Source organism: Hyperoodon ampullatus, assembly GCF_949752795.1.
Source record: "Hyperoodon ampullatus genome assembly, chromosome: 13".
Lineage (NCBI taxonomy): Eukaryota > Metazoa > Chordata > Mammalia > Artiodactyla > Ziphiidae > Hyperoodon > Hyperoodon ampullatus.
This window is the reverse complement of record NC_136926.1, coordinates 30,353,757-30,378,019: the sequence shown is the minus strand read 5'-3', so window position 1 is coordinate 30,378,019 and position 24,263 is coordinate 30,353,757. Positions and strand designations below refer to the sequence as shown.

The 24,263-nt window shown below is 52.0% G+C and overlaps 1 protein-coding gene across 1 annotated transcript in view; it reads left to right on the top strand.

Moving 5' to 3' along the window:
• Window positions 1-1,250: 1,250 nt before the first annotated feature.
• The window catches only part of APCDD1 (APC down-regulated 1), a gene marked incomplete at its 5' end in the record, with an annotated part of 31,803 nt that continues 8,790 nt past the window's right edge, over window positions 1,251-24,263 (top strand). Inside the window, 3 exons of the mRNA XM_079718106.1 lie at window positions 1,251-1,308; window positions 12,971-13,154; window positions 16,989-17,520. Coding sequence (XP_079574232.1) covers window positions 1,251-1,308; window positions 12,971-13,154; window positions 16,989-17,520 — 774 coding nt within the window. The remainder of the gene's footprint in view (window positions 1,309-12,970; window positions 13,155-16,988; window positions 17,521-24,263) is intronic.

Below are 24,263 nucleotides of genomic sequence, written 5' to 3'. Positions count from 1 at the left end.
TCCCGTGTCCCAACGAGTCCTGCCTCCTAGAAGGGGAGGGTGGAGGGCGCCCTGCACCCCTTCCCAGGTCAGCTGGGGCCTGCGGCCGGGCTCCTGCGCTCGGGACCCCGGCGTCAGGACGCGGCGCTCAGCATCCCCACCCGTGCGGTGGAAACCTCTTCTCTTTTCTGCCATCTCTTCTCTCCTCTCCTTTCCCTCGTTTTCACGTGCGCGAGGGCCACACACACGCCCCAAGCTTGGCACGCGGACCTCTCCGACCCGCTGGAAACCTGGGGCTTGCAGCGTCCTCACCCCTTCTGGAACGCTTTTCACAAGTGGGGAATCCTCCCCTGTGAGTGGAGGGAAGACAGGGGTCCAGAGCTGCCCCGGGTGGGCGCAGGGAGGGTGAGGGGCACTTTTTCCTCCTTTGGCGGCGGGGGCCCGGGCCTAGGTCTATGAGCCCCTCGCAGGAGGAGCTGTCCTAGAGGGAGCGGCCGAGAAGGAGGGGAGGAAGGGGGCCGGAGCCGGAGGCTAAGAGGGGGTGAGGCTTGGGGAGGGCGGGGCAGGGCAGCGAGGGGAGTGGAAGGAGAAGAGAGCGGAGGCCCTGGAGAAGGAGAGGAGGGCCAGGGGGCGAAGAAGTGCAGAGGGCGGCGGAGCAGGGGCGGCGGTGCCCAGCTCCCTTCAAATCCTGCGCCGGGTCCCGGGGGGATCCCCCGCCCGGTCCAGGCCCCGCCCACACCCATATCACCTCGCCCCGCCCCTGCATAGCCCCTCCCCGTTCAGACCCCGCCCTCCCCGCCCCCATCCAGGCCTCGCCCCGCCCGATCCAGGCCTCGCCCCCCACATCGCCCCGCCCACCGTCCAGGCCCCGTCCCGCCCCAGTCCAGGCCACGGCCCGTCCCGTCCCGCCCCACATCGCTCCGCCCCGTCCAGGCCCCGCCCCCGACCGCCCTTTCCCGCGGCGGCGCCCTGGAAATATGAAGAGGAGCTGCGGCGGCTGCGGCGGCGGTGGCCAGTGCAACGCGGAGCGGCGGCGGCGGCCGGGCGAGCACGGGGCGGCCGGGCGCGCAGGGCCGGGCGCGGGACGGGAGGCCGGGAGCGGAGGAGCCGGGCCGGGCATGGGGCGCGCCGCGGCCGCCTGAAGCGCGGGCCTGGCCCTGTCCCCGCGCGGCCGGGCCGCGCCGCCCGGGCTGCAGGCGGGTCCCGGGAAGCTGGGTTCCCGGACGGCGGGCGGTGCGGCGCGCGCGGGCGGCCCCGGAGGAGGCCTGGAGATGTCCTGTGTGCGCCGCCTCCTGCTCACATCCCTGTTCCCGGCCCTCCTGCTTCACGGTGAGTCCGGGGGGGCCGGGAGCCGAGTGGACACCCCGGAACCGAGGGGACCGCGCGGCCGGGCGCAGCCCCCTCCTGGGCGCCCTGGAAGAGGCTCGCCTTCCCGGGCGCCGGCCGCGCTCTCTCTGGAAGGGCGCGCACGCAGACTTTATGTCCAAGTCCCGGGACACTTGTGTCCACTCTGCGGGGTTTCAGACTATAGGGGGTCATGGAACCGCAGGCTATGCGACCCTTTACAGAGTGTCAGAGCGCTGGCAAGGCTCTTGCTGGGGTCCAAGCTTTGGGGGCACTGTGCAGAGAACTGTGATCATTTCAGGGAAAAAGCAGCTCGGGGTGTTTGTGTTCGCCCCTCGGAGGACGAGTGTGTTGAGAGGCTGGGGAGGGGTCTCTCCCAGGTGGACCGGTAGGTTCTCTGGACGGACTTTCAGGGAGCAGGGGCCTCCTAGCAGCCAAGGTGCAGTAATTAAAACCAGTCCCCTAAGTTCTCCGGGACCTGAGCTTGTTTCCTCCCGCTCTTCTGGGTCGTTTTGTTTCTGTTTCATGTGTCACATGTCGTCAGCAGCTCTAGTAAACCCTCAGCCAGAGAACAGCAGGCTTTAAAAGAGTTCTAGGAATTGCACGGAGGAAAATAAGATAGCATTGCACCGGGGGTGGGAAGGCAGATTTTGTGCGAGATCTGTGGCGATCATGGGGACAGGTGGCTGCAGAACACGTGCTGATCCAGATGTCCTGGGCCAGCTTTTCCTAACGGTGGACACCTGACTGTTCAGCAGAGTGTCCACCAGGAGCAGGGCTCTCCTGCTTCCACACCCACCACGGGCACCCCAAGCCTCTGCACATCGGGTCATCAGGTCAGCACCCTCATGGCCTCTAGGTTTCCGATCCAGCTTCAGAAGGCATTTGGCTGGCGCTGAAGGTCAGGGGTGACTCCCAGACCATCTAGGAAGGGGAGGAGACAGCAACCCGGGAGCCCTGCGCTGCTGTATTCTTTGTCACCCTGCTGGGGCCGGCAGTATGGGCAGCGCAGGTCCACAGGCCCTGCACACAAGTTGGACTGGGCCAGACCTGCCTGATTGCCAAGGTGTGCCCGGAACCCCAGTGATCCCAGACTTTCAAAGTCAGGATGGAAGGCTGGCAGTTCGAGGGCCAGAGAGAGAAGGTGTAATTACAGGGTTGTACTCTTAGGCCCATCTGCTTAGAATTACAGAGCCGTTTTCATCTTTGGCTGAAACATGAAACACATCAGAGCCAATGGGCAGATCAAACAGCAGCTGCCACCCACACCAGAAACAAGAGGCAGAGAGAGAGAGGACACAGGGGAGAGTGTCCCCCCAAAAATCTCTTGTCGTATCTGTGCAGGAAAATGGTCATATGGGCAAATGCCTTTAAAATGAAAAAGTACTTGACAATTTGGCATGAACAGAATTTTTTTTTTCATAAAGCCATTTGCCTTTTGGACTACAAAAGCCATGCTCAGAAACACAGCCTGGGCCAACCCACCCTGAACTTTTCTTCCTTGTTTTGAGAGCTGGAAGTTGTAACCACACTTCCTGCACCACAGTGTGGTAATGGCTGGTAAGGGGAGCCCAAGTATATCCTCAGTGAAGTTCAAGTATAGCCCCAGATCTCCAAATTCCAGCTGGAGTCAGCCTGAGCTCCTTGAGGTCAGGGGTTCACCCAGATCCACAGTGTGCAGGGAGGGAGTAAGGAAGGGGGGAATAAGCCAGTGGGGCCAGACCCTGTGCATGTGTGCACGTGTGTGTGCACATGTGCATATGACGAAGAGTATGTAAAATAAATAAGGAGGTTTGCCAAGTTTAATGCGATGACGGGGATAACCCTGCAAAAAGTCATCCCATTTCAAAGTGAACCTGCAGTGGCAGAGTTATTCACACTGATGTTGCCCACAGAGCAACTGCGCTCGTGCAGGGCGCGTGGGACTCCAACACAGAGGAGAAACCGAGGGAGTGGTCCCCTGGGTATAAATCTCTGCGATTTGAGAGAGGCTTGTCACGATTCCTTAGGATAATGTAAAGCACCAAGAAAAAATTGAGTATTCTCCGTTTCCCCCTTTTCTGCCTGATTTTTACTTGATTGAAGTAGTTTTAATGGGAAATGGGTATTAATCAACCTAACCCAAGGGAATGGCTTGAGAGTGTGTCCTACTCTGTAGTTAGGGGTTTTGAAAATTCTGTAGTAACAGATGGAGCTTGATTATGTATCTTAATATAAGTTACCAGTCTGAAGGAAATTACCTGTATCTTTTAGAATGGCTTAATGATTTTTTTCCTGATACAGAGGCATTTTTATTTTGCTACTTGTTGTATATTTTATGACAGCAATTAGGTAGGTAAAAACATATTTTCTATGGTTATGAATGTGCTTGGGACCAACTTTACGAAATTTCGTTCCAGACATCATTTATAGATTATTTGTTACACTAACAAGTCTCATAGTAAGATTAACAAGTGCACAAGGCCTTCAGGAAGATTCTGGGTGAAGATGCTGTAGAAACGATTGTGTTTGGCATCCAATCTTCAGTTTTTTTGGTTACTTTTATTTCAACTCAGGCAAGTTATAAATCACCCCTAGGTCCTATTGGTGAGTAAATTAGGGTCTGGAAAGACTGGAGTCCATTGTTTATTATTTGCTGTGTTTTAAAACTGTAAATGTAGTGGGAGAGTTCAAAATGTGACGGCATAAAAGTATACATGTTGGTCTTACTTCCCTGTCCTCCAATATCTGAGAATAATTGCATTTCTTAATCCAAGTAAAACCTATTGAATGTCATAAAGGTATGCAGCTGGGGTATGTCCCTTGTCACTGTTTTATTTGCTTAGATGAAAAGCCACAAAAATCATTCTGTTCCAGAAACCAGATTAACATGAGATATTTCAGAAAAAGTGGTGCTTTAATGTGCCCCAAAGTGCTCATTCTCTTTATTAATGGAAACATTTGACTTTAAGTTTTGGAGCCGTTGTTGGGGAGATGTTCTCCTTCCATCGCCATTTACTTTTGTAGGATTCATCCACTTTTCTGAAATGGGAAGACACTTCTGAGCTATCACCTTTCACTTGAGTGTATTCTATTAAAACTGAAAAAAAAACCCCAAAACTGTGGATTACCGAATGACTGACTGCTTAACCAACAAAATGTGAGGAAACATTACAATAGGGTAAAACAGAATCTTTGACATATCATTTTACTGGAGACAGTTTTTGTGACCAAGAAAACATTGCCTTTCCTGCACCTTTTCCCCCTTAGTCATAAAATGTAATCTTGAAAAGAAATATTACATATCTGCTCATAGCAGGGAGCAAGGGTCTTAGACAGATGGTAAATATTCTCTTTTGAGAGAAACTATCTTCAAGCACGTAGCTGAGCCGTCCCGTCATAGCCATGGTCCTTCTTTTTCTGAGTAGAGAACTCAACACCAGTGGATGATAGGACTGTGTAAACACCTACCGTTTAGGGACAGACTGATGACAATTTGATAGAATCAATTAAAGGGAAGCATAAAACATTTAGGACTGGAAATATGAAAGGACTCATTAGTGATCTTGTACACCTGTGGAAAGCTTACATGGCAGCACGTGGCCTCTGCGCGGCATTCAAGTGATCCCAAGGAAAAGCTCAGGAAAAACCTGCCACCATCCAAGCATGAGCTCTTGCTGTGTCCAGATGTTATGTGCACAGGCCATTTAGTTCTTTTCAATTTGGGTTCATATTGGGAATAAAGTTATTTTGGAATGTCGTGTGATAGGGATCTAGGTCAGAGTAAGGATGTGGTGTCACCCTGTAGTTACTGAGGCTCGTCTGTTCTCGAAGGGTTTTCTAGCTTCATGCCTTCAGCCAACCATTCGGTCAACAGGTACATTAAGAGGGCCTCCTGTGTGGCTGTGTCCCTGCCGGCTGGGGACAGGGCTGTGAGGAGGGGCCTTCCTGAAGAGTCCTGAGAATACCTGGCAGGATGAGAAGAGCTTATTGGAGAGCCCAGAGGTGGGAGGCTGGCACACTGCCCTTGACCGCGGTGTTCGTCCCTGCTGGGAATCCCAGCACTCCACACACACACGCGCACTCCACACACACACGCACACCCCACACACATCATGCACACACCAGACACACAAACGCACACATACCATGCACGTAGTCAGACACACCACACACAGACACACACACCATGAACACACACATACACATACACACACACACACACGACTGTGTGAAGAGCATGGCTGTGGCGGCAGCCGTCAGCTCCAGGCCCAGCAGGAAAACCATGCTGTCTGTGGTTGGACCCCAGTGTCTGGCCCGGGGACCATGGCCTTAGAAGAAAACGACTTAGAAAATTACCTCATTTTCATCAAAAGTTAAATGAAACCAGGAATTTGAAATCCTGACTTTACTATGTTTCTCATAAAGGGAAAATGCTTTTAGATAAGGTTGAAAGATTGGCAAAAGCAGCTCTCTCAGCTTTGATCTCCAACAACATGGAAATAAAAGCAAGCGCTTGGTGAGTATAGGTGCCCACCTGGGAGTGGACGGCAGCTTTTGTTCCAAAACATGGAAGCTGTGCAGGCGGTCACGTAGCCACCTCGACTTCACAGCCCACATTACAGTGATGAGGGCTCTTTTGCTGGGGCTGGGCGATTTCACGGCAAAGTAATCACCTGCATTTCCCCTCATCGCTCCCGTTTTCTCTGCTGCGTGTTTTTCTGCATCGCACCAGTTCCACCGTGAGATGCTTCCTCACTCTGGTGTGGGAGTGACGCAGGTCACGTTGTATCAAGGACAGAAAGGTGCAAAGTGAGCGGGAAAGAGCCTTTCAGAGACCCTCTCAGAGACCACCGTTGTGAATGTCTTGACATTATATTTATTTGGTCGTTTTGATTTTATTTTTTTAAGCATTAAAGTACCTATGCAGTGACTAACCCGATCAAAGATGAGTTCAGTCCCAAGTGTGCCTGAAAAGTGTCTCCTTCCGAGCTCATTTCACATTTTATTGTGTGTAAAGTGGTTTGGCGCTTTGGGTTCTCGATCTAGGTAGACAGGTGAAAAGCTGCTGAGTATATCAAGAGGATTCTTCCGGGGACTTGGCCACACGCCGTGTTTCCCTTCATGTGTCAGCGATGGGGCAGGCCTTGGAGACAACCTCGCACGCAGTAGGCCCTCAGCCACCTGCTGAAGGGACTACTCAGGGTCTCTGCTCCAACCCCCGCCCCATGCCCTTTGCCCTCTTCCTGGTCCCTGTCGGTGGCCTGGCTCGCTCTTGGAGAACAACAGGCTCAGCAATAAGCGTTGCTTCAGGCAACAGAGAAATACTGCATTTGTTCCCTTTGAAGCCTGTGCTCAGGGCTGCTTTCTGTGTGCAGAGTCTGGTGACTTGGGTGATGCCAACAGTCACCTGACCTCACGGGCCTTGAACTTAGGGTACAGATGCCCATGTAAATGGTTAATCCTGTGCTTCCTCTATTTGGGGAAATCTGGTTTTTTATTTGCTATCTCTGGGAGTTTTCACTCTCTGAACAGTAGACTGGCAATCATGGTAGTAGTAAAGATCATTCTGTAAAAATCATTGTGAGTGATTTCATCCGTGGAAGTGAAAAACTCTTACATACACACACACCTGTGCATGTGATACACCCTCCAGAGCCCAAGGAGCTCATGTAGTTCTTTGCAAATGGTCATCTATAAAATTGTCCCCTGAAGCCTTCGGGAATTAATTTGTTTTCAACAGGAGAACAATTTCCTTCCAGGGTCTACATTTTTCTCCCACCCGTACTTGAAAGAAGCTGCCCCCTTGTCATAATCATTTGATCTGGGCCCAGGCCATGGGACCCCGGATGTTGGAGACCATTTTGTAGTGAAGTCACTTTGATAACCTGCTTCATCAGAAAGCCACTGGTCGGGGCGGTGCTGTGGTGGCTCCCACTGGCGCTGGTATCAGGGGCTGGCTGTTGGTAGAACCCTTGACATTGAAGGCTGGTTCTCCACCCACTCCTTTCTGTTCCCGTGTAGTAACTGGAATTTGATATATGAGATAATATAGGCGTGAAGTGAGCCTTCGAGTGTTTTACAAACATTAGTTATTATCCCCATTACTGTAATTTTCACTTTGTACAGGGGAACGAAAGGCACCTATCCGATGACTTAGCCAAAGTCACCTTGAAGCCTGAAAACTCAGTCCCTTTCTTACTGCACTGATGTTGTTTAACCCTTCGAGATGCTCTTTTCCTTGCATTCATTTACAGCAAAAATCTTAATGAATGGAGCCCAATGAACTAATCTTCGCAACTGACCAAAATATCTAGAATCCTCAGTTTATCAAAGTCTTGATGTTATTTGTGTGTGCTTTGATGTTGTGTGTGTCTTTGTATTTGTGTGTGTCTTGATATTATTTGTGTGTGTGTTATGTGTGTGTGCCCTCCTACACGTGTGCTTCCTCACTCGTATGAGAAACACAAGGGGAAAAACCCTCTCTTGGACTAAATAGGGTTGTCACCTGTCTGCCCCACTACCTCTGTATCCAAAGCAACATCCCACAGGCACTGAGGTTCCTAACGATGACCTCACTGTGATCTGCCTTAAGAGCCTGAAAGATCATAATGTCAACTGCACTCAACGTTCAATAGCAGAGTTATCAACAACCAAATGCTGTGGTTAGTCAACACTTCTGATTATACAGATAATCCAATCAAGTGGAGGTTTTTAAAGTTATTCTATATAATAAGCACATTTATTATTATAACTAATAAGTACACTCAGGCAGGAACTGTTATTACAGCTAGTCACCACCCTTAAGTTGGATGTTTATTTATACAATTGAAGATGTATGAAAGTGGACACATAAGTATTTTGCAAAAGTTTTTTTCCAGGTATAGTGCTAAATTAGTACAGACCCTTACTTTCCTCTCTCCGACTTTCCCTCCCTCCCTTCCTTCTTTCCTCTCTTTTGAAATAACTTTTTGGTAATACCTTTTCCCACAACATGCCAAAGATGGTCAGTGCCTCTCCGGGACCACCAAAAAGATTTACTGCTTTGTTGAAAGCAGTTCCCTTCTCTTATCTTTCTCATTTATTCAGGCAAAAATGATGCACTGAACCATGGCAGAAGCTTCATAATTGGTCTTCCTGCTTCTTAGCCCTCCAAAAAAAGGGAAAAGCAGTCTTTTCACAATGGAATCCTTATCCTACGTTACATTGCTTACAGGCTTTGGGTGGTTCTTCTTCCCTGTTTCAGCCCAGTCCACCCTCAGGATGACGCACTCACAGCTCTTGATCACAGCCTGGCCTCTGTTTTGCCACTGTTCCCTCCTGGGCCACCCTGCAATCTCCCCTCCCTAAGGCCTCTCCATCCCCCCTGCACGAATCTCCCGCCCCCTCCTTATGTTGGGCATGTGCTATGAACTCTGCCTGGACCACTTCTGTTCAGTCTTCAAGGCATAGCTGCCTGCTCCCTCCGTCTTTCTGAGTCCCTTTATAAGTCCATTGGGGTTCTGATTTCTTCCCCAACTGAGGATTCCTTGGGGCATAATGTTTGTAGCTTCTGTGCCTGCACAGTGCCTGGCCCTGCAGAGAGTCCTTTCTGATTGTTTGAATGAGTGAGTTGCTAGTTTCAGTCTCAGATTTGGAGCTGACATAGTTCTGGCGATGCAGGAACACGGGGGTCCCTGGGTTGACCAGAAGTCTAAGGCTGGTCTCCTTGGAGGGCACCCATGGCTGATGCTGAGAAGGAAGTCATGGGATGTAAGGTGAGAGCATTCCACATGGCCTCCCCTGTGGCTGAACTAGGTGCTTCAAGTGGCCTTTTCATTCCCAGCCATTTACTAGAAGGAGGCCTCACATGGGGGTGGGGGGGCTGTAATCCACGTCCCACACCAAACGAGCCAATAAGTGTTGGTGACCCCTGTCCATACTTGACCCTAAGAGACGGCTTCTCCTGCCTGACAGCAACGCCTGCTGTCACTTGACCCTTTTAATTTTGCTCCCTAAGGGTCATTGAGTTGGTGGGTATTTCAAAGGAAAAAGATAAAAAGAATAAATTCCAACCCTATTTTCCCATCCTAAAAATTCAGTCCCACCCTCGCGAGTGAGCCCTCAGCCACTGTGTCCTGGGGAGGGGCTGGCTGTCGAGTCCTCCATCTGGCTATCCTGCTGGGCTCCTGGGCGGACGGCCTTGCCAGGTCCCTGACGTTGGCTCCTGTCTGACAGGAGCAGTAGCAAGACGGAGCTTGGTCTCTGGAAACTCTTGAGTGACTTAATCTTCTGCCTGCTTTCTAATGATGTGCAAATCGGTGGTTCTAGGATTTTATGTCTTCCCCACCCCTGGTTAAAAAGCTGACTGTCGGCTCCAGCCTCCTGCACAACCGTGCAGGTCCTGAGCACCACAGCCCCTTCCTTTGCCTCTGAACTCACCTCCTGCCCAGACCCCACCATCCCACCCTTGTTCTTGGACGTGCAGTCCAAGTGAGACCTTAAGAGCCTCCGGGTCAGAAAAACTTACCTTCAATCTTCTTTATGCTTCCAGCCCTTAAGCTACACAGAGTGGCAGCATGTAGTTATTTGTTAAACTGAGTAGAGCTTGTCACCACCCCTGCCCTCCATCCAGGTCACCAGTTAGTTGGCTGCCAGGAGCCCGGGCCTCGCTCTGGGCACACTGTCCCTCCAGAGCGCAGAGTGAGCTGGGCTCCAGGAGACTCTTACCATTATTCCAGCCATTCTGTTAGTTAGGAAGGCCTTTCTCAGGACCTCCAAGAGCCTTACTCATCATTTAAAATAATAGCAACTAACGTCTAACAAGAACCCTGAACCATGTGCTAAAGGAAATGATCTCAGTGAATCCTGAGACCAACTCCAAGTGACGGCAGTGCTGTCACCCCCTCCGTACAGATGAGCACACGAAGGCTTGGGGGTGTTAAGTGACTTGTTTATGGTCACAGTGCTGATCATGTGTTTCATCGATTGTAGGATTTACAGTTTTTCATGTATAAGGTCTGGGCAGTGGGTGTGCATCTCCGGTGGGTGGGGCCTCTGGCTCCTGTGAGCCTGCAGGTGGCAGTCATGCGGCAGACCTGTCATCGCCTGTGTGAACCTGGACCCATGCTGTCCTCATGTCACTTCCTCTGTGTGTGTCCTTGTTACTCTCCATCTATGGTTTAGTTGCCAATAGGTTGGTTTTGAAAATAGAGTAAACACTGCAGCCAAGTGTTAGAATTCACTTGTAAACTCCACTCTCGGCGCTGAAAAGAAAAACAGTGTGGAAATCAGGCAGCCCAGTAACAGAGCCAGGGGTGTCCGTGTAACATCAGTGGGGCGAGTATTTATCACGGTGAGGGGGGTGGTAACTGCACTTACATATTTTCTGACCGAGAAACAGTTATTTGGAAAGAAAGATGCCACAAAAAGATAAGGCTGTGTTTGAGCCTTGTTGTCAAGATTCGTGCAGAGCAAACCGATTACCTGTCCTGAGTGAAGCGTTGCAGCTGAAGGCCAGACACGGTGCCAGATCTCTTTGGAGAGATAAAGCAGTCGGAGGCCCTGTGCATGCTCCAAGGATGTTGGGACTGCTGCTAAGGCAGGTGTCATCGTTTAAATGCAAGTGTTTTTGTCGCTGGTAATAAAATAATGATGCATCTTAATCACTGAAGTCTTGGATTTGATGAAATCCTTTAAGTGGCTGATCTAGTTTCAAACCCAAGCAGCCCAGCTCCAGAATTTCACCGATATCCACTCCCCTCCCGGTTTTCCTTAGCTTTATGGGAAAACATTTGCAGGGTGTAAAGGAGTTTATAAATCAATTTTTAGAACATAGCTTGGTTGATCATGAGAGCATGACATCGTTACTGAATGCTGGGTGTCATATTTAAAGAAGACTCTTCCGCAACTCCCAGTGCTTTGTGACTTGAGTTAAAATATGTATTTTTGCCACGTTACAATTTATCATTCAATTGACCCACCAAATGGCAAGTTGTACTGTTTGATTTCATTCCTGACAGGGAATTTAGGAGGTGCTTCCTATCAACAAGATGACCACAACTCTTGGGGTCGGTGGAGGTATCCCCCCATCCTCTAGTTTAAAGCTAACTGAGAGAGATCAGCACAAGTGCCAGACAAATGGGGATTAAAATGCTGGAATTGGGATAAATAACCCCTCAGAAGTCACAGTACAGGTGGATGTCCATGTAGGATTGCCAACAGGTCACCCCTGCATTTTCCAGACTTTCCACCTGGCTCAGTGCCACAGCCCAACCACTGAAGGGTCCTTACTATGGGGGTGGGAGGGGGCTGATCAAAATGCATGTATTTTATGTATTTTGAAAACAGGCTGGTTTTGCAAAGAAACAGAGAAAAATAGCCCAGTTAGAAGGCTTGTTTCCTTCTTCTCTCTGGGGAGGGTCAGGGACGGAGCACCCAGGACCATCGTTTCAGTGGAAGTGCCTTCCCTGGGATGGGAGCTCGAGGCCACGGAGGGGGTCCTCGCTTAACAGCCCTGAGCATTAATGTCTACTCCACCTGACACAGGTTTCTGAGTTTTAGTGTCGCCCGTGTTCTAGCTCAGGTGTGGCTCACCTGGTTTGGCTGAATGGGGTTGCTGGTGAGGTTGCATTTAACATTCATTGCAAAACGATGACCACAGTTTCATTAACATCCATCTTTTATTGTTGTACGTTTGTCTAACTAGTGTCGTTTTTTTTTTTTTTTTGCTAACACAGTGCTGAATTCCTAGTAGGTCCACAATAAAGACCTCTCAGATTGTGAGTCACTTCAGGAGTGAATCTCAGAGGAAACAGTGGGCTTTCAGATGATAACTCCATCTGTTTTCCTTGCCTTTTTCTGCACACGAGGCTGGTGGTACTTTTGCATGTGTAAATTTTGGCCAACTTGGACGACGTGAAGATAAACTTAGTCCTAGTGTCCCTTTATCCGTGGAAAATACAGATGTGCAATCAAAACCCTGTAACATATGTTTGTTTGTCACCAACTCTGAGGGGCAGCCTTGGAAGATCACTGGGGGAAATGCCACGCCTGAGCCCTTATAGGGCGGGCGTAGGACTTGCACCCCCTCTAGAGGGCGTCCGTTTGGGGATTGAGAGAACCCGAGGTGCATGAGGTGGTGCGGGCAGAAGGGAGTCCACACTGTGGGGTGCCTCCTAGCTGTTCCCTGGGCCTTTCTCCCCGTCTCCGTTCACCCTTCACTGAAGCTGCTGGCTCTCTGCCTTCCCGTCTGTGTGTCACTGCACCTGTCCACCCTTCCTGACTACCCTTTCTACCTGTCCCCTCAGCCCCATCTCCAGCCTTGATGGCTCTGGAGCACGCAGTTCTGTCCCCTGCAGCCCTGCACAGCTGCTCGTGGGATGCACGGCCTTGTTTGCAGTTTCATGAACCTGGGTTTGAGCTCAGGCTTTGCCAGGAACTCGCCAAGCGACCTCATGCAAATCACATTCGTTATCTCCACAGACCCCAGTTTTCTCACCTGGGAGAGGATCTTCTGGGACACTGTAGAATGTGAATTCTTGGAGAGCAAAGACAGTGATAAAACCTGGCGTTACCCACCTGTGGGATGTCCCCACCAGTGGGATGTCCCCGCCTCGGGGACAGCTACTCAGCTGGCCTCACGTCTCTGCGGCTCCCCTGATACCTGCCTTGCATGTTTCTGTTTCAGGGCTGGGAGAGGGCTCTGCCCTCCTTCATCCGGACAGCAGGTCCCACCCGAGGTCCTTGGAGAAAAGTGCCTGGAGGGCTTTCAAGGAATCCCAGTGTCACCACATGCTCAAACATCTCCACAATGGTGCCAGGATCACTGTGCAGATGCCGCCTGCCATCGAGGGCCACTGGGTGTCCACCGGGTAAGAGGCTGGGGTGGGGGTCCCGGGAGGTCCTGGAGAGCGCACTGCTATGCAGAGCCTTCTTAGGTTTTCTCAGGTGCACAGAGACTTTCTAGAATCTACAGTGATTCTGGGGTTGTCTGAGTTCTAACTCACAGCAAAGCGACGCTTTGAAATTCGGGTTGGTGAAGAAACAGAGCTCAGTCCTGTTGAAATCTTAGCCTCAGCAGCGGTGATACGGTACCGCTGTGAACCCACATGGGAGTGAATATGTCCTTGTTTATTGAACCCCGTAGGACCACTCTTGTATGAAAAGAAACCATTAGCAAGTGAAATTAGGAGTCTGTGTTTCACCAACCCTGAAACACGACTTGCAAGCTTCTGATGGTCTAAATATTCTAGCCATATTCTGGTAATTTAATATACGGCTTCAGGGTCTGAGAGTAAGTTAAAAGGTACCCATGCTACCTCAACCAGCCAGGGTGCAGCTCTTGGCTTCTTTTCCAGGCTGTGGAGCTGAGATTTATCACAGTTTGAGCTCTGGCTTATCTTCCATTAGAGCTTTTAAAAATAGCCCAGAGGCAGACCTGCAATCTCTTCCCTGCGCATTAAATTGTTGCAAATTCACAAGGCTAACGTGGGATCTGATCACTTCTGTGCAGACCACTCCTCCAGGTACCTTGGGGAGGGATCACAGGCATCCAGAGAAGAGAAAAAAGAAATCTTATGAGGAAGACCTAGCGGTTTTTGGGTTTTGGTTTTTTCCTAAAAATGGGGTTTCTCAAAATAACCGCATGGTCAGTATTGGCACAATCTTAATGTGACGTACTTTTAAATAATTTATCATTTCGTTCAATGAATATTTCTGGAGCTCACAAATATTTACTGCACGCGAGCACTGTTCTAGATTTTGTGTGTATAGCAGCGAATGAAATAGACGTGGCCCCTGTCTTCGGGAATTTTACAAATACACAAAGAAGTGTTACGAAGAGGGAAGAAACAACAGGTGCTCAAGGAGAATACCAGGGCCCCTATTTTAGGACAGGGTGGGGTAGGAAGGGCTACCAAGAAGAGGACACTTGAGCTGAGATGTCCTTGGCTGTGCAAGACCAGGGAAGAGCTTTCCCTGTGGGAGGACTAGCAGAGGCTGCACCGGAGAAGCACAGACAGGAGCCCTTGTTCCGGGGGTGGGGAACAGTCCCAGGCAGGTCAAGAAGGAGGCAGGGCCAGCCCCCAGGGCCCCCTGCACGCCTTGTCTCTGCGAGTTTGGCTTTTAATCTAAGAGAACTGGGACGTCATTGAAGAGATTTCAGCAAGGGCTGTGCTCAAACCTGATTCAGCTTGACTGAAGGGCGCTCTGGCTGCAACTGGGTGGTGGGAAGAGTGACTTGGGGACCACCAGGGTTCTTGGCCTCCTTAATCAATAGAAATTGATAAGAGGCCAGACAAGAAATTCAGGCCAGGCTTTATTGGGGCCCTAGGTGCAGCAAGGGGGAGCAAGAACAAACAACAGGTTCCCTTGCTTGCTTCCCAAGGAAGGGCGAGCTGGTTCCTTGTATAGGGTGAGGGTAGGGGCAGGCCCAGGAGTGGGGCCGGAGGCGTGGCTCAGGCGGTCTGCCCACCCCTTGGTGGTGTTGAGTGCAGGGAGCAGGTGCAGTACCCTTCTTTGCTCCTGACTCTTCAGAAGTGGCCGTTGGCTTTTTGGTCTTTTTGTATCTTGTTATCCATAATTTGCCCCAACTGCTGCATGCACGCAGTTATTTTTAGTCTCTTATAGTTTCTTTGTATTTTGTTCCCGAGGAGACGTGTGTCCAGGTGCAAGCGCTGCAGCAAAAGGGTCCCAGGTCCCAAATTATTTCAACTTGGGGATGACCAATTAAAAGACTCAACAGTTCCAGCTGGAGATGACCAAGGCCTGGGTGAGGGGCGTCGGGGGTGGGGCGATGGAGAAGTGAGTGGGCTTGAGCTTGGGACCAAATCAGCAGATTCTCAAGCTGAGATGAAGTGTTAGAAGTCGGCGATCCTCCTGTCTGAACTACAACAGACATGAATCGCTGCTCACACGGAAGGACTCCTCTGTCCCTGGGAAGGAACATGGGCTTCCTCTCCCTCCTCTGTCACAGAGATGGATGCTCAGAGCACCACTGGCTGCTGTCTGGCGGTACCTGCGGCAGGTGACAGTCTTTACTAAGCTACTGGTACCCACTTCTAAGTGGCCCATTCATCAGTTTGTAAACTAATAGTAGTTTTGAGAACCACTGGCCTTTGGGATTTCGGCCCCACCGCTTGATTTCGCCACTCAGATCAAACCAGAATTATTGTATCTAATAAGTTTATATATAAACAATAGACACAAGCAGGGTTATAAGGCCAAGACTGATAAGACTGAAGTCTCAATGTCACTGAGACTAGGATCTGGCTAAAGGTGATGAGTGGACAGATTCTTTGCCCAGTGCAAGGAAGGAAACCCCCTCATTTCCTGGTGTGGGCTGTGCTGCAGTTGTAAAAATTGATTACAGTTAGACCAGATGAGGAAGGTCCCATCCAGGTGTTTCTGGCCTAGGCATCCAGCCTTTACCTGATGCCACAGCAGAAAACATTTTGCAGACTTGCCTGGTGGCACAGTGGTTAAGAATCCGCCTGCCAATGCAGGGAACACAGGTTCGATCCCTGGTCCGGGAAGATCCCACAGGCCGCAGAGCAACTAAGCCCGTGCGCCACAACTACTGAGCCTGCACTCTAGAGCCCGCAAGCCACAACTGCTGAGCCCACGTGCCACAACTACTGAAGCCTGCACGCCTAGAGCCCGTGCTCCACAACAAGAGAAGCCACCGTGATGAGAAGCCTGCGCACTGCAACAAAGAGTAGCCCCCACTCGCTGCAACTAGAGAAAGCCCGCATGCAACAACGAATACCCAATGCAACCAAAAATAAATAAATAAATAATATTTTGAAAAGATATTAATATTAATATTTTTAAAAAAAGAAAACATTCTGCCACTGTTGGCAGCACAACCGAAGGAGCCCTACCTGCCTCTTTATTTTCTGCTAGAGGGAAAACTAATTTTGACTGGATGGGGTAAGGGATGAACTTCCAGTGGCCTCCAAGGGGTGCCTCCCTGAGACTAGATTCCATTCCAGGACGACAGACACCTGGCACCTGGCTGCTGTGGACACGGTCCAGATGATGGAAGTGGTCAGGAAATCAACATCTCTAACAACACAGGGAGCATCTTTCCTAGGCCAGCCCCGCACCCTCCTTCCTCCTTCCTCCTTCCTGCCTGGGAGTGAGGCCGAGGGGGGCGCTGAGGACAGCAGGTTCCCGCCCTTCTGTCTTGTCCATAAAGTGAAAGGAGGACAACCCGGTGTAGAGTGACCGGGAGCACGGGTGTTGGGCCAGGCTCCCCCGGGCTCACATCTGGCTCCGATGCTGGCTGGTGAGGGGACCTTGGACACATTTCCTTAGCTCTTGTGCCTCAGTTTCCCTATCTGTAAAACAGGACAGTAATAATACCCACCCTTATAGCACAGGGAACTATACTCAATATCTTGTAATAACCTATAATGGAAGAGAATCTGAAAAAGAACAAAACTGAATCACTCTGCTATACACCTGAAACATTGCAAATCAACTATACTTCAACAACAACAAAAAATAAAGAATAAAATGATCCTTGGGATGTAAATAATAATAATAATAATACCCCCCACCCCCCAGCTCATAGATTGCTGTGCAGATTCCATGAACTGCCCGGAGTACCAGCCTGTTATCATTACCGTGATCTCCTGGCACTGTGATAAGCCTCCTCCTCGTGGCTTTGGGCTCACAAGCGTCTTCCTCCCCCTTTTCTGCAGCTGTGAGGTGCGGTCAGGCCCCGAGTTCATCACCAGGTCCTACCGGTTCTACCACAACAACACATTCAAGGCCTACCAGTTCTACTACGGCGGCAACCGCTGCACCAGCCCCACCTACACGCTGGTGGTCCGCGGCAAGATCCGCCTGCGCCAGGCCTCCTGGATCATCCGCGGCGGCACCGAGGCTGACTACCAGCTGCACCGCGTGCAGGTCGTGTGCCACTCAGAGGCCGTGGCGGAGCGGCTCGGCCAGCTGGTCAACCGCACGTGCCCTGGCTTCGCGCCCGCCGGGGGTCCCTGGGTGCAGGACGTGCCCTACGACCTGTGGCGGGAGGAGGGCGGCCGCGAGTGCACCCGGGCCGTGAACTTTGCCATGCACGAGCTGCAGCTGGTCCGCGTGGAGAAGCAGTACCTGCAGCACAACCTGGACCGCCTGGTGGAGGAGCTTTTCCTGGGTGACATCCACACTGATGCCTCCCAGAGGATGTTCTACAGGCCGTCCAGCTACCAGCCCCCGCTGCAGAACGCCAAGGTACCCTGCATCACCCTGCATAGCCCCTGGGGGGGCGGGGCTCTGCATCATGGAGGGGCTGCTGTGGGGGACGGGGGCGGGAGGGCTGCAGGTTGGGTGGGGGGACACGTAGCCCAGGTCAGGAGTCCCGGGTGGGCCACCACCTTGCTCTTTGATGGGGCCTCGGTTTTCCTATTTGATGAGGGTGGTGGTCCTGGGACTGGTGATGCAGAACAGCCTTGGTGGTCGTCCTCGAAAATTCCTAAGGCTCCCTTCTGCTCTGACCCTCTGGGAACTTCTTCTGTGAGTCTAAGAGGAAAGCTTGCAGAAAACGTGGAGATGTTCTAACCCTACCTGGGAAGATGCACAGCCCAGCAGGGATCCTGGCCCTGGGGCGGGGGGCAGGGACAGTGCTGCTGGCCTGGGGCTGTGGACCTTTAGAACCTCCTGTTCCGTCTCCACAACGACCCTGTGAGGCAGTGACGATGACTTCTTAGCAGAAGAGGGGGCAGCTGAGGTGCGAGGGGTGGTCTCCTACCCAAGATCACCGGTTGGTGAGTTTCAGGGCTGGAACTTGCACCCAAACCTTTCCCCAGACCCCACTGGACTATTTCCCCAGATCCCACACTCTTCGCATTGGACTAAGTGAGAAATCACTGTGACCCGAGGGGAGGATGGAGGGAGCAGGAAACAATTAAAACCTTCTAATGTTCTTTTCTTAAATGATAGTCCCTGTAATTACACTTGGAATTCACCAGGCATTTCCTTCCCACGGGCTCAGAGTCGGTGTCTGCATGTAACAGGGTCACTTCCACCGCAGAAGCTGGGGAGGCAGGAAGGGGCCCTGGGGGGCAGCGGCTTTCTCCCCAGTGGCCCCCACCATCAGACCGGCTTTTCTGGAATCCTTTCTAGAACAGCAACTCTCCAGTTGCAGGGCTTGTCCAACTTTTGTTTGGTGGTTTATTTGTTTTTAAAGCATCTGTTTTCTTCTCAGTCCTTGGAGCGCGCTCCTGCCTGGTGAGGGTACTGCTGGTACTGCCCCCGCCGGACCACTCGGTTGTCTTCTTTCTGTCTGTTACCGCGAGCTTGTGTCGTGAAAGTCGCCTTTATGATGACTGTGGGGGGTCTGCCAGGAGGCCGAGCGAGCGGGGAGACTTCCTCTGGGTGCACATCTCGGGGACATCCCCTCCCCATGCTGAGGGGACCCTGGGCTCCGCGCAGACCCCAGCCAGGTCCGCTGTGCTGTGCCCTGTGCGTTCTAGAAGCACCAGGTGAGGCGGGTCTGCGAGGGAGAGGGTGGCCCTCCTGCCCTGGGGACCCCAGGCGTCCTCGCAGGGAGAGGGCGGGCAGTGGACTCTGCCTGCTTCACAGCCGATGCAGAGGCACCAGGACGGGACTCTGCCTAGGGGCCACCAGGGCAAGGGCCCGGCTTCTGGGAAACGGAGGAACCGTCGAGGGACCTTTGCAGGTGGCCGCCTTATCCAGACGCTGCAGCTTAACGACGCTTCTCTCCAAACTCCTGGTGTCAAGTGGCAGCGGGAACGGGATTTTCAGACGTGCATCTGGCTTTCTTTGAGCACAGTCGAGCCAGTGTTCACATTATCTCCAGGAGTAAGGGTGTCATGAGTGAAAACGGTCTGCAGCTCATCCAGAAACCCCATGGGAGCCAGAGCCCTGACCCAGCCTGGCCTGAGCCTGTGGGGGGAGGATCCTTCCAGGAGCAGAGCCTTCATCCCTGCTCACCTGCCAGCGAGGATGCTGGTGAGTAGGGTGGCCAGGGCCCAGGAAGGAGAGAGGAGGCTGGATGGAGGCCCCCTGCCCAGAGGAAGCAGCAGACAGCCTGGACCAACCGGCTTCCACTCTGAACCTGACCTTGGGCTGTTGGTGCACATTATCGGGTCCAGACTCCGTTTCCTCAGCTGCGGATGCCCACGTGGACTCTTTGATCTCTTGAGCTCTCCTTAGGCCTGGAAAAGAAAGGAGTACCCACAACCACCTTTCTTGTCTTAACCTCCGTCTCTGCCCCTCCTCTCACTCCCATTTTCTCTTCCCTCCTCTGCAGGGGCAGATGTGGGACCGTCTCCCCAGATTCTTAAGAAGTAAACTCTTTAAACCCAAGGCCACAATCCCTCATTCAAGAAATATTAAGGGGCTTCCCTGGTGGCGCAGTGGTTGGGGGCCCGCCTGCCGATGCGGGGGACGCGGGTTCGTGCCCCGGTCTGGGGGGATCCCGCGTGCCGCGGAGTGGCTGGGCCCGTGAGCCATGGCTGCTGAGCCTGCGCGTCCGGAGCCTGTGCTCTGCAATGGGGGAGGCCGCAGCAGTGAGAGGCCCGCGTACCACAAAAAAAAAAAAAAAAAAGGAAATATTAAGGGTGGAAAGAACCTTGGATCTTGGAGATTATCCAGGACACACTGTTGAGCTTTTTTTTTTTTTTTAAAGGAAGGTACAGAATAGCATGAACAGTGTGATACCATGTGTAAAGCTAGTAATAAAAGAAGAAGGTAAGCTGATCCAGGAGCCAGTGTTTCTGCAGTGGAACAGTGATGGCCTCAGAGGAGGGGGACAGTGTGGCCCGGGGAAAGATACTTGTCACCGTGAACGTTTTTGTACCTGCTGCGATTTGTGCTGTGATCTTATACTATCCAAACTCCATCACCACACTCAAAACAGATTCCAAAAAGGCAGGATTCTGAGGCTCGGAGGAACACTGTAGCCACAGATGAAGCCGGTGAAGAGGCTGGGCGGACGCAGGCCGGCGTCCAGGACCTGGCCTGTGCTCTCCCCCGAAGGCCGGCCCAGGTCCGCGTGGCTCTGGGAGCTGAAAGGACCCGTTCTTCTCCTGTTGTCCCTGGCATGTGCATCCTGGCCTGCAGTGAGCAAGTAGTCAGGAAGTTTTGAGATCCCTCCCCAGGCCGGCTAGGAGAAGGGATCAGTGGACTTGGCGGCTGGTGCCTTTCCAAAGCCCCAGGTGCTGCCTGCCCGCTGGGCTCCCGCAGACCCGCCCACCCGCCCCCCAGGAAGTAGGAGGGCTGGGGGCACATCCGGACAGACCACAGGCCTCGCCACCCCCCTCTGAACCCTTCACCTTCCCTAATCACCGGTCCTTAGAGACCTGGCTGAAAATTAGTTTAAATGCTAAATTGAGTTTAAAACCACTAGTCTCAGCCCCTCTGGAAATGGGACACCATGTAAAAATAGAGATTTTAAATCAACTTGATTTTCTAAGCTTTATACAGCTTTGCTGTGAGGTTCAGAGCCCTTCGGCAAAAAAATGATGTTTGAAGAGAATCAGGTGAGCTGGGAGGATTCTTTCAGGATGAAGTTGGCTACTCTTCATTAAAAAAACAGGACCCCCTAAAATAACCCTGAAAGAAGATGCTTTGCTTGAATCGAGTTTAGCATCAGGGCAGCCCTTACCCTCTGCCTGGATTCCTGTGTGGTGGAGGGTTAGCCAGGTGCCCTCTTTCCTTGGCAGAATCAAAAGTAATTAAGAGCAAATGATTGCTGGGGTCATTGGAAATGCCAGGGCCTCAGGATCGTACTTGCAAGCAAGCAGAATTGGTCTTTTTCCAAAACCCTGCACTGATGAGGCCACAGGGTCGTAAATCAAAGGGCTTGCCTGCAAACCAGACCACTCTCCCAAAGCCCCGTTTCTGAGAGAGCCTGCCTGGAACGCTGATAGTGGGGCTGCCCGTTGGAGGCGGAAACACAGCACAGTGTTTTGGGGGTGCCGGACCACTGGGAGGAAGCAGGGGTACTCGTGTGCTTTCTCTCCTAAGTTCCCTGCAGGCCTCTGGACTGTGAACAGTCATTTGTTTTTGAGGGAGCTTGTCTTTCCAAGCCTCCTCAGAGCATGTGAGAAATACAGATTTATGGTGACATCTGTGACATCCGAAGGACTTTGGACCACGTGGCTGTGGACATCGGAGTTTCCGCCCAGCTCCAGGAGGCAGCTCTGCAGCAGGAAGGGGTCTCTCCTTAGGCATGTGGTTGGCGTGGCTCCCGGCGGGGTGGGTAAGTGGGTGTCACAGGTGCACGAGTAGAAGGATCCAGAAGCTCACGGAGGAATCACTGTCCCTGCTCTTTCTGTCAGTGCAGGGCAAAGAGAAGAGGGTTTTGCAGAGGTGATGGTAGCCAGAAGAGGTGGCAGAGGACCAGGGCATTCAAGGAGTCATGACCGAGACAGTGTCAGAAGCCCACCTATGTTCAATCAGTGTGCCCCTTACAGAAAACCTTGACCCTGCCCCCAGGGCCGGGTGTTCACTGCCAGGCTGCACGTGCTGCCCACAGGATGAAAAAAGAGCCGGCGATGGGGGTCGGATGATGGGTTCTGGCCTCCGAAAGGCTTGCTCATGTGGACATTTTATTTGGGTCGAAATACGAAGAGTCATACGATTGCCACACTGCACAGCTACTGACCTCTGCTGTGAGTGCAGAAACAGTTCATTATTTTTCTTGATTCCTGAGTGCAAGATTTTTATTAAGGAGTCAGCAGACCAGGAAGCCGTTGTTGTCAGGGACAATGCAAGTGGTAAACATTTCATCTCTTAAAAGTCCAGAAGCTGAGAGGACAGCGTGAATGCCTGGGCGGCAGGAAATCGACCATTGGAGAGTCTGGGTCAAGTCCTGTGTGCGGGGCATTGGCCAAGCACTGTGGGCAGAGGGCAGGGGAGAAGGAGGCCAAACGTGGGGTCTTCTGCCTTTACAGCCAATGTGATTATGAAGATGAGTCTCCTTCAACTCTTTAAATGCGTTTAAATTAATAGGAGGGGAAGAAACAATCAAACAAGTAAAACTTAATCAGCATTTTCTTCTGAAACCATTCTTATAGTCATTTGTATTGAAGAACCATCTTCTTATGGTCCTTTTATTGAGCTCTGGGCTCTGTGCAAAGTGTGTATGTACAGGTAAGGTGCAGATGAAATTATCTTTTATGTGATTTACAGGAAAGGCCTTTGGGAGCTCACATCTCAGAGTCTAAACTTCACGGAAATCCCATTTCTAGAAAATGCAGTGCTGCTCCCGGGCACCCACCGATGCTCCTTTTTCCCTCCAGGACGCAGTGTTCTGTCGGTTCTGCTTGCAGAAGACCTGGCAGCCAAATGCAGGCCCCGAGGAACCGGCCGTGACTCTCTTACCCTTTTCCGTCGTCCTTCCAGCCCGGCCCCTCTGTGGTGGTTGCATCACAGCTACAGGGTTGCTGTGCAGAGTCCTCATGAGGCTAAGTCCTTCTGTCCTCAACGCCTGCCACCTGCTCCTGGCAGGCGGTGACCAGGCTGAGGGGGTCCAAGCGCTGCCGTGTGCATGTGGCATTGACTGCCCCGGCCTGGCCAGACAGACTGCCAGCCTCCGGGTGTGGCCCTAAGGCTACAGTTACAGAGACCCAACCTGTGTGGCCACGGCCGTTTCCCCTACTTTCTTCTGAAAGGGGAATCATCACGGCTCCTTTGGGAGGTCAGAATGAGCCCGAGTCCACAACATCCTAGGATCCCAGCTCTGAAAGGCACCCCAAGAGGCCCCTCCCACAAGGCGGACAGCGCTCACGGTTGTGATGAATGCTGGCTGATCTGTTCATCTTGTTACGTATCCGAGGACAACTTTCTAACCATCCATCAGCCCGTGAGCCATGAACCTGTATCACACCTACTGCATTCTCCTAGGTGTCGTGGGACATAGGAAACCGGAGGGCGCTGGCCTTGGCCTCAAATACCTACCATGTCACGGAGAGGAGCCGGGAAGGATGTCCGTGTAGGAAGACCTACCGTAGGGCGCCTGCAATTCACTCATACACGTGGTGAAGGGCCCTCGGGAGGACAGCTTTCAGCATCATCCTCGGCCATCCGTGGAGGTTTCTTCCTGAGAAACATGACCCAGGGGAGCAGAACTCTAGGAAGGGGCATCTCATCATCTATCCCCATTTCTCCTCCTCAAACAAAACATTTAGCCCAAGAAACGTCTTATGCAGGCTGCTTCTCTAGTTGACTTATTCACGACAAGATCACATCAAGTAACTTTTTCCATTCTGGGAAGATGCTGGGAAACAAGTGGATCCGTCGGCAAATGCTGACGAAACAGCTCTCCAGAAATAAATGTTGGCAGGGAACAGGGCAAAGCCTAGAGAACCGTCAGTCATCGGCCAGAGAGGACCTTTTCAAGGGACCAGAGCCCTTGGTAGGGAGACGTGTGTTCCTTGCAGACCCCAGCCTAAGGGGCAGCCTGGGACCAGAAGGGAGCACTCGGCGAGCCCCACAGCTGAGTTCTGTCCCAGATCCCTCTGAGCCATGCCATTCTCTCTCTCTGTGTGCTTCGGTGGCCTCCTCTGTGACGTGTACTGTGGTCTCTTTGGGAGACTGAGAAGTGTAAGGAGATGATGTACTTGAACTTCCCCAGCATCAAACGCCCTGTACATGCAAACTGTGTTATTTAACTGTTCCCAGGGCCGGGCCAGGATCAGGAAGCACAGTGGGAAAAACCCCCCTCTGCCTAGGACATTGCTCACTGATAAAATGTGATGTTACATTTTCGTTTTTAGAATAAGCTTGATTTCTTTCTTAAGAGATTAATGGTATAGGGATTCCCCCCCACCCCCCACCCCCAGCCCAGGAATGAAAGCTTTTTACAGTTGGTGTAAAGAATAGCAGCAAGGGGCTTCCCTGGTGGCGCAGTGGTTGAGAGTCCGCCTGCCGATGCAGGGGACACGGGTTCGTGCCCCGGTCTGGGAGGATCCCACATGCCGCGGAGCGGCTTGGCCCATGAGCCATGG